At 43.5% G+C, this 20437-nt stretch overlaps 1 protein-coding gene across 3 annotated transcripts; it reads left to right on the top strand.

Annotated features, from left to right (window-relative positions):
* Positions 1–772: 772 nt before the first annotated feature.
* Positions 773–20270, top strand: LOC135371102 (ankyrin repeat domain-containing protein 13B-like). Of its 3 annotated transcripts, XR_010415510.1 has the most exons (17): positions 773–1050; positions 1584–1719; positions 1853–1977; positions 2107–2152; positions 2813–2866; positions 2997–3086; positions 3149–3338; positions 4086–4152; positions 9129–9290; positions 9422–9598; positions 10461–10563; positions 10950–11111; positions 12697–12800; positions 14754–14819; positions 16047–16147; positions 16616–16692; positions 17696–17808. XR_010415510.1 is itself a non-coding variant. In XM_064605111.1 (15 exons), the coding sequence occupies exons 1-15, from the start codon at positions 943–945 to the stop codon at positions 17901–17903; spliced, it is 1806 nt and encodes a 601-aa protein (XP_064461181.1). In that variant the 5' UTR covers positions 773–942; the 3' UTR covers positions 17904–20270. The 3 variants fall into 3 exon arrangements, 2 of the variants coding, with proteins under 2 accessions (XP_064461181.1, XP_064461182.1); XM_064605111.1 differs by lacking the exons at positions 12697–12800; positions 14754–14819 and having other exon boundaries at positions 17696–20270; XM_064605112.1 differs by lacking the exons at positions 12697–12800; positions 14754–14819; positions 16616–16692; positions 17696–17808 and adding an exon at positions 12366–12422 and having other exon boundaries at positions 16047–16125.
* Positions 20271–20437: the final 167 nt, after the last annotated feature.

The raw sequence follows: 20437 nt of genomic DNA, 5'->3' as shown, positions 1-20437 counted from the left end.
TTTTTTGTGGGAGTGGGGTGTGATCGCCCATTTCCCCCCTGGATCCGCCACTTTGATGCACGATGATGAATGCTATTTTTCGCGGAAGGGATCAAAGCCGAAGTTTATTGTCCCGAAATGGCGGGATTTGGCCTCGCGAAATCCCGGGATTTCGGGATGTGAAGTTATGCCGAAATCCCGGGATATCGGGTCCCGAACCCTAATCAGGGGTGATAACGGCATCATATCATTTTGCGCAATATGGCTGGCCTCCAGCGTGCCGTGTGGTGAAGTTCCTGTTCATTCGTGTTCTACCGGGTTCCACGTACCGTGGTACAGGCTGTACCATCACAGTAACTGCGACACAGCGGCTCGAGAAACATTCGCATAGATAAAGTCCAGGCAGAAAACAATATGGGTTTTCGCAACACAAACACTGCGAATGGCAGAAGAAAAAGGGGAAAGAAATAGGGCCAGGTTTCAAATTCAGCACGGCTGGTTAAGAAGTTTCAGTGTAACGAATAGACGGCTGGCGTTGTGCGATTGTGCGGCAGCGACCGCTGAGTCGCGTTGGGGTCTGCTGGCGAAAAGCCATTTTCATTGGTCGTGTGCGCGGTGTCGTTCCCAGATAAAGGCAACACCAACACTTCCTCCTTTGTCTGAAGTGGTTTGAAGAAAGAAACACTGAGATAGAATATGACGTATACTACATAGATCATCCCACTGTTATGCTCTGATTGCTCAATACAGAAGGCAAAATATTCTAAGCTCTTTTACTTCCTGCTTGCGATTCTCATAATCACCGCCAGGGGATCACTTCAGTTCCTCGTACGCCATGTCTGCAATAGAGCTAATGGAATTGACGAATTGGTGCTGAAAGAATGCTCCGGCGGCGATATTTAGCTGCTTTTTAATATTAATAACGTTCCGTCCTTTCTGTTAACTGCAGTGCACAACAGGAAAATGTCCAATGAAAAATTACGCGCAACGTTGAATTCCGAGTACCCGCTGCACTGGTTAGCTTGGCATAACGATTACGATGGCCTGAAAAAACTACTGGACAACAATAAGGTACGTCTGCTCTTTTAATTCCCGTCCACGCTATGCAGACGTTGCATCCCTTGCAATCTGCGAGAGGGCCGCGCACAGAATTGCAAAACAGACTGGGGGTTTGCGCACCGAGTGTAATTTCATGCATTGTTTTTCCACGCAAACTCCATGCAGACCCGTTCTGTGTGCCGCATCTGTCCTCGCACGTTGCAATAGAGTGACATAGGACTGCCTGTAATCACAATCGAGAGCAGAATGCATGTGCTAATTCAATTAGACTTCCTTGCGGCATTACGTTTGATTACGATCAGACAATTCTCGCAGCTGGGCTTCAGTTAGCCTTTGTTTTTGAGTCCATTCGTTATCCCAATTGGAGACCCCGTTTTCCCACTAATTATTATACAGGCATGTACCACGGAATGTGGAGATGGTAATTAATTATTAGGCTTTGTAATCTTTTAGCAATGATAACTGTGTGAAGATCTCAACGAACTTGTTGCATATGCTTTCATCAAATGTGCTTCGCCATTTCATGTCCTGTTGTGTGATTACAGGATAACATTGAACAACTGGATTGCAGAGGAAGGACACCTTTAATGCTGGCCGTGACATTAGGTCACTTGGAGGCCTCAAAAGCACTCCTTAACCACGGTGCCAACGTCAACGTCGAGAACAGAGAAGGATACACAGGTGCGAGCATGATCACACCAGTGTCTGCTACGTGCTTGCGCTTCTTTAAGCCCCGTTTCCTTCAGTAGACTTCCGTGGTGACAGCTGCTTGTGCCAGCATTTTCGACTAACTTTCAACATGCAATTCTTCCAGTGGTACACGAAGCTATAAGCACAGGGGATCCTGAACTGTTAGCAGAGGTTCTAACGCACAGGGATCTTCAGAGGTACAGCTCCTCCATTGGTGGCATTCCCGACCTTTTAAAGCGCCTTAGAGATGTGAGTGTTTTGATTAAACAGTGTGATTTAATGATTCCCCCCCCCCCCCCCCCTTGCTGGATAACAGAATGTTTCGTGCCATCAGTGTGTTGTAGGTATTAATGCTGTGCAATATGGTTCCCCTTTCAGACACCTGACTTTTATGTTGAAATGAAGTGGGAGTTCACAAGTTGGGGTAAGAATGATAGTACAACGGTGCTGCACCTTACCTGAGTCAGTGTGGGATTGTGTAATGTACCAGAATCAAGCATCTCTAGTTTCTGTGTGGTGATGTAATGGCAGCATCTGACTCTCTGATGAAAGAATTGACAGAACGCTACTGCTTATGTCAATTCTTTTGTTTGTTACCATTTCAAGTGCTGCCTACGCAAAATGTGTATCGACTATCCCGTATTCAGACTTCGGTTGATCCTTAAGACTGCTCCCCAATGCCTTACTATTGTGCATTTACTAAAAAGTATGTTTACTGAAAATATGTTTACAATACCGAGCATAGGAATCAGTGGTGGAGGAATCGTACCTTTGGTGTTCCATTTGGGAGAGGGAAGTAAGGCTGAAATCCTCCTCCCCCATGTACAGTCCCCATAGAACCCCCTCTCAAAATATTTTTCTGTCTGCACCACTGATAGGAATATTTAGTATATTGCTGTTATTTAGTCATAGCTCATATTAATATGCAGTGCATTTGCTCAAGAAAATATTTTATGCTGATAAACTACGGATGAGGAGTAACAGCGTTGAACGCATGGGGCTCTAAGTATTTTGTACCTTTGTTCCAGTGTCCGTAATTTTCTGTACCTCCTAAGCTCATTTTTGCTGTTGCGCTCCTTTGCAGTTCCCCTTGTATCGCGGATGTGCCCTAGTGATACGTACAGGGTCTACAAAAGTGGTAAATGTTTTTTTCTCACATTTTTTTCCAACCAATATTGAAGTCAACCTAGATTCTCAGTAGCATCTGCGTAGAAGCCTAGAAGGTAGCCAGTTTATGGAAGTTCACTGTTGACGTGCCCGCATTGCAGGCCCATGTGTCCGTATTGATACAACGCTGCTGGGGTTTGACCAGTCCAGTTGGCAGAGAGGGAGAAGGAGCTACATTTTCAAAGGCCAAGGTAAGTGTCCCTTCTCTCAATGTTTTAAAGTCAATTTTGAGATCATCTGCTCCTTTTTGCAGAAGACCTTGCAATGATGATGGAGGTGGACCACGATGCTTGTCAGGTGACAGTAGAGCAGATACAGGTAGTCCCTCCTGAGTTCATGGACCTCGCGGGCAACCTGAGGCCATCACAGGATGTTGTCTCAGAACGTCTCACGTCACCAGTTGTGAACACGTATATTGACACTAACAAGATCAGCTTCGAACGGCAAGTCATTGTTTAGCGCTTCCAAAAGCGAGCACCGTGAGTGTGCTAGGATGGCGTATTTTCCACAACACATGACGTCTTTTTCAACATCAAGTGCTATAACCTGTGGAAGGTCGTGGGATGTAGTACGTGGGTCGATCAACCTGAGGATGTTGGGCAGCATCACAGATGCGCACTGGACCACTGCTTAGCGCATTGTTTTGTGCTCGACGTGAGAATCTGTACAGCCAAGAAGCATTGCGAGCAAATTTTTTACACATATGCATAGGGCCCTGTGTTTTATGGTACAACCCCATAAAGCCTGCTTTTCCCCCGTGATTTGCATTATCATCACTTAGGGTAAAACCCGAATAAACCTGAAAACGAACTTTGCAAAGTTCCAATTCAGCCTCCAATACGTGCACTGGAGAACACCAAGTATTGGACATACCTCGCAGCTGTTCCGCATCTTATGTCAATCTATAATGCGAGAAGCGCTCTTTTTTCATTTTCAACCCGAAAATCAACTCTTCCACCCGATCTTGCCCCCTTTTTTTACGGCTCCTGAAATAAAACCCGATTTTTATCCCCCCGATTTTCGAAAAACGTAAAACCTGAAAACACAGGGCCCTACTTATGCATCGTGCTACTGTAGGTGATGTTGATGCTAGTAATGCCACAAAAGCTTTTCTCTGAACTACTTCTTTGGATACCATTACTGAAATCTGTTCTTCTGTTCTAGTTTACACACTTTCCCTCAATTCACAGGAACAAGAGTGGAATCCTGGGTTGGAGGAGTGATAAGTGTGAAATAGTGAACGGGCATAATTGTAAGGTTAGTACCGTATCCGTAAAGCATCTGGCATTTTCAGTTTGAGCCTGATATCATCCATCATAACTCTCTTTTCAGTTAATACTAAAAGTAGAATATATTGAAGTAGCAGTGACAATAATCAGATAGTGACAATAATCAGATTTTCCAATGCATGACTCAGCCTTGCTTTCAACTTGTAAGGTTCAGAACCAGTATCCTGAAAGTTTGGGTAGAAACAAAATCCATGTCGGGTCAGGTCCTCGCGTATGTGAAGTTAAAGGGACGGTCTCGTACAGATCGGGCGATTCCGAAACTTAGCTGAAATTATATTCAAGAGTGCTACAGAAATACAGTCGCGAAGTTTCAACCAGAACAACGAAGTGGTTTTCGAGAAATTTGAAGGAATATGCCGTGACAGCAGACGACGGAAGTCGCAGCTGGATTCAACTCCCTCTCATGCAACGTCAAATGTGACGTGGTTATGGTATTTATGGTGGCAGCTCGCCCATTGGGCGACCGAAGCGCAATGCACAATACAGTCGGAGGTGTATGTGCTTTGCGCTTGAAAGTTGTCACGCGCGACATCGTAATGTCTGATAGCAAATTTAGCGATAGTGACTGGTCCCTGTCACTAAGCGGTGAAGATGAGCTCATCGGCGCCGATCGATTGAAGAACCGGGGACGTCGATGAACCTTTAGCTACTGACCCTTTGCAACATCAAAGTGGTTAGCCAGTGAAAGTAGTGGATGATCGGGAATCGATTGACGCGGGTAAGACTCATCCATAACAGCGCACTTTTTTGCGTATATATGTTCCGCTTGATCGTGACACCATTCTAAATTGTACAAACATTGCAGGTGTGTGTGTAGACACTGCTCGCCAATACCAGCATGTGCCGGAGCCTGTTTCGATCAGTCACGTACACATGGTGTTGTATTCTCCTGAAAGGTGTTGTAAGGTTTGTTTTTGTCGCGCAGCTTTTTATTTGCATATAAAAATGTGTGTTTCATGGTACGTTATGCAAAATTTCAGATTTGGTCATGTATGTATCAGAACTTGGATAGACTGCTGAAGAAAGCTGCTCTCTCTATCCATTCCCGCAAGCGGCAGGAGGTTGTCAACGTGATAAGTGAAGGCTTTCCATTCATGTCATTACACCTGGAGCAAATGACAAAATCAAGGATAAGCTGATCTACTTCAACGTCTTCAATTACCCCTGGCCAATGAAAAAAAAAAGCCCTTTTCAGGACCATCCAACATATCTGCATCAAAGACCATGCTTTTGCATCGAATAAGCTCTTATCATCATGGATGATTATAGTATTTCATATCAAAAATACCTAGACGTGCATTACGAATGTGCAAGATGGATCAGCCGTATTTTTGCTAATGTTATGGGTGTATATGGCTCAGATTTTGATTGTGTCAGGGGTTGCACACTAAGATGTCTAGCACGTTGAATATAAAAGATTTGGAAATGTTTAAAAACTTTCAAAAATATCAAAAATACCTGGATGTCCATCACAAATTTGTAAGATGGAACAGCGGTTTGCAACATGTTTACATGTCGTCTGGCTTATTGTTGTTTATGTTACACCGGTGTGTTCGTGAGCCCATACTGGCTCAGATTTTGATTATGTCAGGGGTTGCACACTAAGATGTCCAGCACGTTGAATATAAAAGATTTTGAAATATTTAAAAAATATGAAAAATACCTAGACGTGCATGACAAATTTGTAACATGGAACAGCAGTTTGCAACTTGTCGACATGTCGTCAGTGTTATTTTTGCTAATGTTACACCGGTGTGTTCATGAGCCCATACTGGCTCACATTTTGATTCGATATCAGGGGTTGCACACTAAGATGTTCAGCACGTTGAATATAAAAGATTTGGAAATGTTTCAAAACTTTCAAAAATATCAAAAATACCTAGATGTCCATCACAAATTTGTAAGATGGAACAGCGGTTTGCAACATGTTTACATGTCGTCTGGCTTATTGTTGCTCATGTTACACCGGTGTGTTCGTGAGCCCATACTGGCTCAGATTTTGATTGTGTCAGGGGTTGCAAACTAAGATGCCCAGCACGTTGAATATGAAAGATGTGTAAATGTTTAAAAAATATGAAAAATACCTAGACGTGCATGACAAATTTGTAACATGGAACAGCGGTTTGCAACTTGTCGACATGTCGTCAGTCTTATTTTTGCTAATGTTACACCGGTGTGTTCATGAGCCCATACTGGCTCACATTTTGATTCGATATCAGGGGTTGCACACTAAGATGTCCAGCACGTTGAATATAAAAGATTTGGAAATGTTTCAAAACTTTCAAAAATATCAAAAATACCTAGATGTCCATCACAAATTTGTAAGATGGAACAGCGGTTTGCAACATGTTTACATGTCGTCTGGCTTATTGTTGCTCATGTTACACCGGTGTGTTCGTGAGCCCAGACTGGCTCAGATTTTGATTGTGTCAGGGGCTGCACACTAAGATGCCCAGCACGTTGAATATGAAAGATGTGTAAATGTTTAAAAAATATGAAAAATACCTAGACGTGCATGACAAATTTGTAACATAGAACAGCAGTTTGCAACTTGTCGACATGTCGTCAGTCTTATTTTTGCTAATGTTACACCGGTGTGTTCATGAGCCCATACTGGCTCACATTTTGATTCGATATCAGGGGTTGCACACTAAGATGTCCATCATGTTGAATATAAAAGATTTGGAAATGTCTCAAAACTTTCAAAAATATCAAAAATACCTAGATGTCCATCACAAATTTGTAAGATGGAACAGCGGTTTGCAACATGTTTACATGTCGTCTGGCTTATTGTTGCTCATGTTACACCGGTGTGTTCGTGAGCCCATACTGGCTCAGATTTTGATTGTGTCAGGGGTTGCACACTAAGATGTCCAGCACGTTGAATATAAAAGATTTGGAAATGTTTAAAAACTTTCAAAAATATCAAAAATACCTGGACGTACATGACAAATTTGTAAGATGGAACAGCGGTTTGCAAGATGTTTACATGTCGTCTGGCTTATTGTTGCTCATGTTACACCGGTGTGTTCGTGAGCCCATACTGGCTCAGATTTTGATTGTGTCAGGGGTTGCACACTAAGATGTCCAGCACGTTGAATATAAAAGATTTGGAAATGTTCAAAAACTTTCAAAAATATCAAAAATACCTGGACGTACATGACAAATTTGTACGATGGAACAGCGGTTTGCAACATGTTTACATGTCGTCTGGCTTATTGTTGCTCATGTTACACCGGTGTGTTCGTGAGCCCATACTGGCTCATATTTTGATTGTGTCAGGGGTTGCACACTAAGATGTCCAGCACGTTGAATATAAAAGATTTGGAAATGTTTAAAAACTTTCAAAAATATCAAAAATACCTAGACATCCATGACAAATTTGGAAGATGGAACAGCGGTTTGCAACATGTTTACATGTCGTCTGGCTTATTGTTGCCCATACTGGCTCACATTTTGATTCGATATCAGGGGTTGCAGGCTAACATGTCCAGCACGTTGAATATAAAGTTTGCGGAAGTTGAGTGTTTATGTAGTCATCTTTTATTGTCCCTTATTGTAATGTACGTCCACAGGACTGACCAATTGTGTTAAAATTGGGTTGTTGGTATCGGGTAGTCATAATGATGTTCAAGCAGCAAGCTCTGAGCAACCTGTCGTCCTGTCCTGTCAACAAGCTTGTCTTGTCTTTTGTTGCTTGAACATCATATAATCACAACACTGATTTGTGGATATAACTTACATATTTATATTATGCAATACTTTTCTCACATCAGCAATGTGCAGGGAAAAATTAAATAGAGCTGTGAAACCTGCGAATTTGAGTTGTTATATTTGTGACCCATTAATAGGTGTTGATTCTGGCACAGGAAGGAGTGCCACTCTCATCAGTTAGTGTCAGCTACTGAAGGGGCACAAGACAACATTATTGAGCATAGTTTGGCGCTATACTGCTCCGGTAGGGATAATACCTTAGAGAGGCTATATGCAAAACAAACTGATGTAGCCTGCTGGATCAAGCACTTCCTTCCGAGGTACGCGGGACTGCCGTTGCGTGCGGTGCCGACAATTTCTGTACACATCACTTTTGGCTATTATCAACAAAGTAATACCTACATTTCAATACTGCGCGTATCCAGTTCTTTGGAGACCGTTGCCGCTAACAGTTGACTGCGTGACGGCCGACATCTTTTAGTTCGAGCTGCGTCCGGCGCCGTCCCATACATATCGTGCCCGCAGAACGTCTCTTTATCTCATATGCATCGTGAACGAAACGTGCGGAGTACACGCACGCGCGTGTGACAATCAGACCTTTTGTTGAAGATGTTTCGAGTGTGTGACTCCCAACAGGTGCTTTTCTATATCCACTTTCGTCACATTGTCGTCGACAAAAGAGTTGTTATACACCCGGGTTACGTTTTCACCACTTCCATACGGAATATTATTTTCGCAGGTAAGACGAACTAGAAGTGCTCAAAATACCGAACGATACGAGACAAGTTAGTAAATAAGCGTCAACTGTCTTTATTAGGTGGAGTCATCCACGTAAACTGCCGCTCGAAATGAAGATGCGAGACGTATTGACATTGTTGTTCGGCCACCTTTGGAAGCACCTTTTGGAAGTCGTCTGCTCTCACCGCTGCAAGAAGGCGCGAGAGCAGACGATTTGTTCATCCAATAAGCGGTCTGCCATCGTAGCGGATATCGCTGTTGCCAACAGAAATCGCAATGTGCTGGCGCTGTTCTTATCAACTTAATTCGTTTATTTAATAACCGTGGCGATTCTGGACGAGCGAATTCACAGTATTACGTTTTCAGATATGAGGAATCGAATGGTACGCTTTGTGGATAGGCCAGGGTGTACGAGACCGTCCCTTTAAAGATGTGTAGTTTTACAGGAGCTAGTGATGGCAGAGTATGAACTCTGTGAACATTTCTGTGCAGGTGTTTAGTGCTACTAATGTTGAGTTGGTAACAAAGACGAGGATGGAACATCTGTCCGAGAACGACAAGCAGCGACACAAAGCAGCGAGATCGCCATTGCAGTCTTTTCTTGGTTCCATCGAAGTTGAAGAAAAGTCTAACGGGTACTTCGATGCAAGTGAGGTGCGTAATTTTATTTTGGAACACTTTTATCCTATATACGTATTTGTACATACAGGAAAGGGTGCAATCGTGCAGCTGTAAAAGTATGCCATGATACAGACACTCACGCTTTTACAAACATTGATTCACAGGACGTGACAGAGTGGAGGAGCAACCCGTGCCACATCACTCCGGAGGAATACTTCAACTGTCAGGTGGATTTGAGTAATCGGGACATTGGACGGCCAAGGGACACCACTGTGCGCACGCAGAAATTCAGAGCTAACCTATGGCTATGTGAAGACTATCCTCTTTCTTTACCTCAGCAGGTAACAATGAAGGGGGGATTGACAGAAGCAGCTCGTAGTGTAGCTTAGGGCCCTGTGTTTTAGGGTAAAACCCGAAACCCCCCGAAAACGGTACTCACCGAAGATCCAATTAGGCACTTCCCACTCAGCACAGTTGCTGGGCATCTCGTGTTCAGGCGAGATGTGCGTTTTTATTTTTTCACCCGATATGGCCCGATTTCACCTGTTGTATAGCTCCCAGGATAAATCCCAATTTTTACCCCTCAATTTTGAAAAGACATAAAACCTGAAAACACAGGGCCCTAATGAACCGAGCGAGTTAAGTGTGTAAGTGTGTTCCAATTTTTCCCATCGTGTTGAGCGAACCCCCTCAATGGCGCGATGTTTTCGGGTAAAAAAATGTGCGTCTTATACGCGAATAAATACGGTATTTTGCTGACAAACACAAAGCGTAGGGGTATTGTTCTTAGCCTAGATCAGTACCTACGAACAATCTTCTTAGGCATTGCAGGCTTTGTTTTTGTGTTTGTCTGTCTGTGTGCAGACATCAGCTTGGTTAACTTCCATTGTGTTCACCAGGTGTCGCCTGCCTCGTATTGTATGTCCATACACGGCTCTGATTGTACGTACATGTCTATTAATTATGTGTTTGGGAAAAAACATGTAGCAGGACATGTGTGTATCCTGTCTGTCCAAGGAGTGAGCATTGTGCAGCGAGTGCACATTTCCTTACATAAATGGTGTTGGTCATGTACACATCATGTTGTCAGCACATTGCACATGACCTCTGAGAGCTGTGCACTGTGCTTTGTTGTTGATGCTGCTTACGATGGGGGTGTTGAACGGTACAGCTTTCAAACTGATGACCACTCTTCGTTTTTAGATCCTCCCCATAGTGGACCTGATGTCCATCAATAGCTCACATTTTGCAAGACTACGAGATTTTATAACGCTTCAACTGCCAGCAGGATTTCCAGTGAAGATAGGTGAGCTATGGTGACAGAGCACGACAATAACCGTGCGTTCATATGAGTGACATTCCGCAGAATACTGCAGCGAAAGATGCGAAATGACATCACATGAGCACGAGCGCTGCGACACAGCCGCAAGATATTCCATAGCAGACGACAGAAAAATATGCAGACGGTGTCGTCTGCTACGTGCACAGTACACAATTCCCGATATTCCGGCACCGTGTGAATGCTCACCATAGCACAGGACGGAACTTCGGCTCTGTGAACAGTGTTTTCGCTCTTTCTTCCACTAGAATGTTCCCTGAGAATGTCACTCACGTGAATACACGGTAAAAGGTGTAAAGGTCACTATGGGTTGAGTGTTACTTGATGTTACTTTTCCTTTTCAAAACTTATAGAGATACCATTATTCCACGTGTTAAATGCAAGAATCACTTTTGGCAACATCAATGCACTGAACGAGTCCGTTCCTGGGGTTACAACGCTTCAGAACAACGGTGTAGTGAATTGTACCATTGACAGTTTCTGCTTTGAAGCACCTACAGGCTATGCAAGGCTGGGTAAGTCTAGCAGTCAGTTTGGTGTAGTACATAGTACGATTGCAGTGCTTGTCTTACATAAGTCTTGGTGTTTGTCATCCAAGTATGTGTGTACTGTGCTTCAATGTTGTCTCGTTGCATTGCGTGTTGCGCTGTTGGAGAAGTTGGACATTGGCAGGAGCTGGTACTTGTTGGCATAACATTGTGACGTGCCCCGTTTGCAAGAGCAGTAGAGCACCAGTCAAGCAAAAATGTGACACCGTGAAGCTTAGAAGACACAACACGAAGTTGACATGTTGTCAGAACATCTCTTTTGTAACGATAACAAATGGAATTATCGCAAGTACGGAACACACAACCTATCCTAGTGTATAAATAGGGCCCTGTGTTTTAGGGTAAAACATAATAAAACCTGTTTTTACCCCCCCCCCCCCCCCCCCCCGATTTGAATCATAATCACTTGGGGTAAACCCCCCCCCCCCCAAAAAAAACGGAAATGAGACTGGGGGGGGGTTAAAAATCTGGTTTTATTTCAGGAGCCATAAACCAGGTGATATTGAATGGACAATTAAAATATAGCGCTCCTCGCATTTTAGATTAACACAAGATATGGATAGGGCCTGACTTTTTAGGGTTAAACCCGTATCCGCCCGATATTTACCCCCCGAACGAAATCTGTAAAATTCGGGTTTAACCCGAATCTACCCGAAAACATCCGGGTTGCGTGGCACACTCATAAGCGTGCATTAAAATAAAGTTTGATAACATTGCTAAACATTAGTTCCATGTTAAGACAAATTTTTATTAAACAAAAAAAAATCACCCGAATACACCCGAATTCCTGACGACAGAATACGCCGTAACGGGATTTAACCCGAATACACCCGAATTTTCAAATGAAAAATATCACCCGATATTTACCCCCCGAATTTGGCCAAAAATAAAACCCGAAAAAGTCAGGCCCTAGATATGGAACAGCTGTGCAGAATGTCCACTGCTTAATGTTCTCCAGAGCCCATACTGGTGGCTAAGTTATCAATTTTCTAGGTTCATTTGCCTTTTTCTCTTCTTGTTTTACCCTATGTGATGATGCAAATCCGGAGTAAAAACAGGTTTTACCGGATTTTATCCTAAAACAGAGGGCCATAAGAATGAGCTGTATGAATAAAACGTACGTCGAAACATGACGGAACGTCACAATGTTATACTGCAGCTGCAGTGCACCTTGACTAGATAAGCACAACTAATAATTAATGTCTTGTTAATGCCTTTCAGTTATTAGTTCACAGACTGCTACTATCTTCTCTTCTTTTCAAAGAAGCATGATTTAAGGTAAGCCGCCCCGCACTATGCAAGGGCCGAAAGGAACGCAGTACTAGTCGTAAGCCTTTTTGAGACAGCGTTGACCTGCCAAAGTCTCACTTGTCACAACGGGCATTCAATCTGTGCTCGGGGCAGTACCTGCTGAGAAATGTTTGTGCTAAGGGGAAACGATGTTCATAAAGCTGGGAAACATCTGTGTGTGTTTGTAAGGGCAGACTAGGCTGTAAGTCTGAAAAATGGGTGTCAGTGGTGATGCTAGTTATGATCTCTGCTCTGCCACCAGCCCGCGGAAAACGCTCGGAACGTGGGAAGAGACATGGGGACAAACGACGCCCAGAGATCTATGCAAAATACGGTGCGGTCGTGACGCCAAAGGCTGCAAAGCCGGTAAATAAAACGGCCTTTCCTGCGTGTGCAGTGGTGACTGTGGCGGCACTCACGGTGCCTTGCCCATGGCTCGCTTTTTGTTTCAAATGATGGGAACAGCAGAAAGTTGTTGTCGAGGGGGTGCACCTGCACATAAGACTCTCTCCAACCAGAGCACCATTTTCTTTTACCCTGCATTGGGCAAGCGTAGAATGAAAGGGCTGTCAGTTCGGATTGTTTTTAATGCACTCGACGATGTATTGTGAGGTCACAACCACGACCCACTAGATCATAGCGACCATGTCATAATCGGCAAACCCAATGAGGAGCCCGTCCGCACAATCCGCTGGGGGCGCTACTCGTCGGCCCGCGAGATCTGCGTCGTGATTGGACGATGGAAATTTGAATTTTGAACGTGCAGAAGCGAACGCACGATTAGCGTAGCAGACGACAGCAACAGTTCCTATGAAAACGATGATGATGAATGATGATGATAATCAACTTTAGAAGGAAGCATCTTTCGTGGGACATCCACCGCTTGTACAAAAATACTAAGGCAAGCTAGAGTACAGAGTAATGTAGAAATTGAGGAAACAATAACCGGGCCAATGAGTAGCGCCACTGCTAGCCTCCAAATGCGGTGCTGGGAATTGGTCCGTATGACACGGTATAATCTAGTAGGTCTTGGCCACAACTGTAATTCACTTGGAGAGCACACTGCATAGGAAATATACGGCAACATGTAGAAGTGTACAGTATGAACCAGAATTTAAGTCTAACGTTCCTTTTTTTTTTTTTATTCACCAGAAAAGCTCAGGCCTTGTCTTAAGCCCCTTTCACATGGACAGTTTTAACGATAATTGAATCCAGTGACCATTTGATTGGATAGGGTGCCTGCACGTGGCTCCTAGAGAGTGTGGCATGTCCCACGATGGGTGGCACTATGCACAAGTTCAGTGGCATCGGTATCGGTGATTATTAAAACTATCGTGACTATGATGGGCATTGGCACAAAAAATTGGGTCTTACAACAATGTGTGGTGGATGCTACCGTCTTGTAGCTTTTTCCGCATTCTTGTAGCCCGTGTTGCCAGTTTTTTATGCAATATTGGCACATAATACGCCCTCCAACTTGTAGTTTAGCTCTTGGAGTCTTTTTCATTCTATCTTCATTAGAAAGCCCGTAGCTTCTCTTGAGTAACCCTGTGCCCACATTGAACGCCTAGATAAGCAGTAACCTACACACGCATGCTTTTCATGCAGAGCCACTACTGCACACGTTATATTTCTATCTCTGGCTCACAGCTCATCTTCATCACTGTACCATAACCTTTGAATGCACTTGTATGGCCAGCTGTGATTGTTGTGGGTGGGTGCTATGAAAAACAAAGCATTATTCTTGAGCCTATCATTTCAGTATGTTCATTCCACCTGCCATAAGTTGTATCTGGCTATTACATTTAAATTTCTCCATCCTCTGCAAAAAGTGACTGCACATTAAAGAGAGGTTAATGGCATATGTAACAACGATGGTAGAATCTCCTAAATGTTCAGGGACAAGGGAGCAGCGGAACTCTTCGAGCTCAAGGAGACGCTGCTGCTAAATTGCAGTAACACCACCTAGCTTGCATTATAGTAATATTACGTTCTCTGGCAAACATATCAGAACAGTAAGCTCGCTGTATCTCACTGCAACAGAATTTTCTTAACTGTAGCTATGTTTCCCTCTGTCATCCCTTGTGGTTTCAAAGCGGGATATGATCAAAAGAGAAGGGAGGTTTTCTGGGAAGCTACTAGCTGCAACACCCAAAACAGTGACGCTTAGTAGAAGATTATGCGTTGCACCTCATTCTGCAGTATTCATAGTTTTTTTATTTTTGTGCTCCAACATCTGTTGTACCTGTGTGCTTTCCAAACTGAGCTAAACCCGCTGCGATCTCCCTTTGTAACGTCCGTCTGCATTGTTCCGCGCAGTCTAGCAGCAAATGTGCCTTCCGTGCTGACACCCAAGGATTGGTGAACCCCATTCGGTCTGATCAGGTGCGTTGGTTTGGCAACAAAATCGTCCGCTCACTCGTAGTGGCTGCATGTCAGGGAACCAGGGAACAACTGCTGTATACTGCTGCATGGTTCTGGGCGCTAGGAATTTGTGTTTCCAGGATTTGCTCTCGTTTACACTGCACTGTTATATGCTGTGAAGCCTCATTACTTCAAACATCTTGAAATTTATGACATTGATATGAAATGATATTGGTTAAAGTGCCATTTTGGACTACAAAAAATGATTTGATTTCAAAATTATAAACTCGCCAAATGACTCTGTAGGCCGCGTATGAACTGCATCAATGATTACTATGCCTAATTATTATGCATTGAACTTGGTTTGATGTAGTGAGGTTCTACAGCGCCTCAAGAATGCCCTTATTGCTGCCTTGTAATGAAGTCTTATCTGCCATATTCTCACAATCTCTGAAGATAGGTTACAATGATCCGTCGTTCAACTGCTCCGGTGCATAGACAGCCCACTTGCGCAGTTGTTTGCAGACTAAGCGATATTCAACGGATGTACTCTCGTAGAACTCTCGAGAGTTGGGAGCATGTTATCTCAATTCTTGTGAAGCTGTGCAGTATGAGTGTCACGGATGTTCGTGTCACTCTAGGCAGATAAATGATCATTGTAACCTTTTTTCACTTTGATATTTGCAGCACTCGTGCGCAGACTGCGTTAAGGTTGTGTCTTTACAGGTGCATTGTGCTTTTAGTGACTGCATGTCACTGAATATGACTTTTCTCTGACGTTTCTTTGTTATCCGATATAATGTACAAAGTGTGGAGAAAGTTTTCTCACCAGGTTTTTGTAGAAACGGGTGCGTTTTCGACATGCAGTGAAGCGTACAACCGCTGATATGTATTTGCTTGTTTTTCTTCAGCGAAAGAAATGGTGAAAGCGTTTTACCTCGCGTTGTTCATAAACGAAGTCCGTTCCACGTGCATCGCAAACACAGTGTTGTAGTACGAGTGTTACGTCTCTAACTAAGTCTTATTTTGTGAGTAGTGGCATGTATCCACTTTCATAACTGAATCAACTGAGTACACATTTGGGGGGCGACACACATACTTTTACAAACAAAAGGTCTGCTGCTTGGATCACAGTGGTTAAAACATGTATGTTGTTGTAAAGGTTTAGGGAGGGAAGGGGAGGTGCATGCCATGTGCTCCTATTTGTTCCATGACATGTTTTAGTACTTCTTTTCTTGTTTTGTTCAGGCACGCCCGGGCCACGGCAGTTTGGCATCAGCGAAGATGACAAGCTCCTCCAGTACGCAATCGAACAGTCGCTCATGGAGGCAGGTAGTGAGAAGGATCAGGTACGTAGAGATGACAGTAGGGTCGTTCTACAAATAATGGCGCAACAGTAGTGCATGGCTGTCTTCATTCTTAAAAAAACATTGCACTAAATAATGCCATAAATATTCATGAACAACAAGTTCTAACTTAGGAACTCTGAATGTAAAGCTTGAAACTTTCTCGACGGCCAATAAGAAGTACAGCATCAAGCATATAGTAGGCTTGTTTCCAGAGAGATCCAAGATATGATGCCTGCAATAAGAAAGAACGGTGTGGGTCTGCGATTACTTGCTTTGCACTCTCTCCCTGAAATTCTGTAACACATGTATTTTATGTCTCTCATATTTTTTTACTCCTGGGATCATCAACAAAAAAAAAAGACAGCCCAGCTTCATAATAAACGAGTGCAGCCAGCCTGTTCAGTGTGTCAAATAAGAGTTGCTGTTTGCACTAGGTTACATGAGGTTGAGTTATGCTTTGTTTTCCAGGTCACTGTTTGGGAGGCACTGAGAGCCACTAATCCGGTTTCTGTTCTTAAAATAGAAGAAGATCATTACTTGCAAAGGTTAGTTTTGTATTAAGATAGCTCTCGGGGTTACACTTCCAGTTTTACAGTTGGGATACGTAAGACAACCTTAGCTAAGTGTGTGTGAATCCGAATATTTGAAGTCGAATCGAATATCAAATCATGGAGGAAAAAACGAATCGAATACCGAATCGAATATTCGTGCAAGGCTAACAATACATGCTTTTTGCACCAAAAATTCGAAATTTCTAGCCCATGGCTTTAGTGTAATTTTACTGGCATTGAGTGTCACAATAGAGACACATGTCATTCATCTGTGGGAAGCCCCTACTCTTTAATGTTACATGATAGTGTTTCCTGCTCTTCAGTTGAGTACATACTGGGGTAATTATCTCGATTTGAAAATCTGATGTCAGGCAGTGGCTTGTTTCACAGATTGTTTCTGAACATCCATAGGTCACTTGTGAAACAAACAAATTGGCGTCCTGCCCCATCTTTGTCGTGAACCTCTTTTAGCTTCTTTGCTGGAATGTGTATGTCTCGCATGAGGAAGTTACATTGCTTAAATTTTTTTGAACGTAAAGGACATCTTTAGGACACCCTTTCTGTTCCTAGGCTGTAGACATTATTTAAGACTCTGAAACTTTTTAAACTGGCTCACGGGAGGGACGCCGCCACATCCTCAGGCGAAGGATGCAAAATAAACTTGGGCTAACGTTATCTTAAACTAAACTACAGTCCGTCTGTGTTGGTCCTGCAGCAGTGGCAGTTTCGTAAAGCAGGCTTCACCTCATGCAGGGAAGCATCAGGCGAAGCCCACTTTCGGCGAATATCTGGGGAAAACCGAATATTGGTGGTGTTCGATTCGCGAGTCGGGTGCATCGAGTGATTGATACTCGACTCGTATTCGAGGAGTCGAATATTCGCACACCCCTAACTTTATGTCACCAATTCTAGCACAATTTTCGTATAGTGCTCCATCTTTCAATGACCCAAAACAACTTCTTCAAATGGAGGGCCTTGTGCACATATACTTTTACAGAGCCATTCAGGAAAGCCTTGAAAGTTTGCAGTGCTTGCCTTCAGAAGAGAATACCAAGCCACCAGTAGCTAGAGAAGATGAACCTGATGCTGATCTTGCTGCTGCAATTGCCCTTTCTGAACAGGTCAAGGAAGAAGAGGAGCGCCGCCTTCGAGAAGAACAGGAAACTCTAGAGCACATTCTTCAACTTTCCCTCAAAGAAAAGTGACAGTTTTATACATTGCTTATGGATGTGAAGCTTCCCTTTTAATACAAGTGATGGTACATGCTGCACCTGTGATGACTGAATTAGTATAACATTTTTTTTTGTGTAGAGTTTTAAAAGTTTGCTTTGATACTTCAGCCTGTGTATTCAGAACTGCGTGGAATCCTTGGCATGCGCTGATAAAGTCGATTTTAATGCTCCCCGAGGTGCAAAGTCAGTGTATTTCGTATTTATATGGCACAGATGTGGCATTGTTCTGCAAGTTGCAAAGTGATATGTACCGTTCTCAATGCATGCCCGAAAGTTGAAAAATATGCAGGACAGTAGTTTGGACAGAAGTCACACAAAGTGTTTGCCGCTTAACACTAAATTATGAATGACGTGAATGTACAGGAGGTGATGTGTAACTGACTGTCAGCTAGCTTATTTCGTTTCGTCTCATTTATTTATCTGAGATGCCTAAAAAGGTGTTGCAATTTATTTGCTATAGATGAGCCCCACTAAGGGTTCATGTTTAACGTTAATAAGCAGATCGGGGTAAAATGTGGCAAACGCACGCATCTGGTAGCTGTCTCTTGCTGTAAATTTGAACTTTCACTTGAAAGGGAATGTCAGTTACTAGCAGTGGCTGCGTTCCAAAACTAACTCCAGAGTAGAGTAGAGTCACGTGACCACGTTACCATGGGAGCAGGGGAGCCCTCGGGTAGGTCCTGAAACGGGCGTGAGCACGACTCTCAACATGGCGACAGCAGACGACAGTGACATTTGGGCACCGGGACATCAGAGCCGCTGGCCGCCGCATCACTTCAGTGTGATGGTGTTGACTTTGGTATGGGGTCATCCGCGTGTGTTCATAAAGCATTCACGCAATGAATTAGGGGTATCTACCGCGCGTTCCAAGAAACGGTAGCGCTGTTCTGATCCGCAGTTAGCTCTAACATGCGTAGAAGCAGCTTTCAATCTTCACATGCAGCGAGCTGATGTGTGTTGTACATATGATTTCGATGCAGACAACAGCTTTGACATCACTATTCTTAGCTACCCCAGTCTGACAGGGAGTAGAGCGAGTCAGTCTTGGGAAGCTACTCCCGAGTAGGCGACCCGCTTTTGGAACTGTGGTCGTGACATCATTGAGTAGGTTTTGGAATGCGGAGTGTACCTACTCCCTACTCTCGGGCAGACACGAGTAATTTCTGGAACGCAGCCAGTAGCCGGCTGAGGTGCGACATATAGTTGTACCAAGGCCTGATAATAAAATTTTAGTTGAGCAAAAAGTTTCATTACCCCTTACGTGCAAAATTTTTTATTTTTTTTTGTCAAGTGTTGAGCAGCAGGAAGTGATGGCAAGCAGGTTGCTTGCCAACATTTTACTACGTCATCGTGTAAGCCTGTTGTTTGCCCTCCACACACATTTCTTGGAGGAGCTGATTTTGTTATTCTTTCCAGAGTTGCGCCAGCCTATGGAGACAGCCGTGGTTTGACGTATCCCTGTATTTATGCGACGATGCGAGAAGACACTCGCTCGCAAGCACCCTCTCTGGGGTTTGAGGGATGCGCTGCCGGGTTCGAACTCTCCAGCCTCCAGACAGCACACCATGGTCATGCTGCGTGCCTCATAAACTGCACTTTACTCGAGCTTTAACCGCACCACTGCATGCAGCACATTCAGAGCAGCTACCTCCTGGTGGCTGGATGGCACAGTTGGGAATACATTCACCACTTCCTCAGACCCTGGACGGGGTGCTTGTGCAATATAATGCAGGAATGCATCATGCCAGGGCAGAGTTTCTGCAGGATGGCACATCCTCGGAAAGAACATCTCTATTGCTGCAACAATTGTTCATAACACTGGGTGGTCAGATATAAGGTGGAACGTTTTGGCATCCCTCTGTCTTCACGTGTCTGAAAGGTTGACCCGCAATGTTTTTAAAAATTGCTTTGTATTTAATATTGTTCACATTTCAGTCATTCTACAATTTGGCAAAAGTTATTTCTTCATAGTACTGATCCTTAGCTGCAAACAATTGCAACAGAAGACAGTTTCCTTTCTACCTTATTGTAAGGTTCTCAACTGTTCCCTGTGCCACTACAAGTGTATTTAATTTTATGAGTAGAGAAGTGGTATTTCTCTATTATGTTCCACGTATTTAATCACTGCACTCAAGAGGAGCATTGCAGTGAAAAAGCTTTTCTAGTCTCGTGATCTGACTATTTTTTGTACAAAACAACAGTAGGTGAAGACATATGTAAGAGCTGCAACAGCTTCTATGCATTCATCTTAATCATGCATTGTGAGCAGAGGTTTTATATAAGTATTATTTATCTGTTTCCCAATATAGTAAGCAAAAATAAATTATTCTTTTCTTTGGATGCATTAAAGTTTAGAATACACAAAACACTTCTACACAGAAGGACACCACCACGTCAAGCATATGAGATGCCATATACTCTATGCAACACGTCTATGCAACAAGAAAAAAAAGCTGGCTGACCAATGTCAGCATGCTAGCTTGACCTTGTGATCGCTAGGCTACCCC

Source organism: Ornithodoros turicata, chromosome 10, assembly GCF_037126465.1.
Source record: "Ornithodoros turicata isolate Travis chromosome 10, ASM3712646v1, whole genome shotgun sequence".
NCBI lineage: Eukaryota > Metazoa > Arthropoda > Arachnida > Ixodida > Argasidae > Ornithodoros > Ornithodoros turicata.
This window is presented reverse-complemented; position numbering and strand designations above follow the sequence as displayed.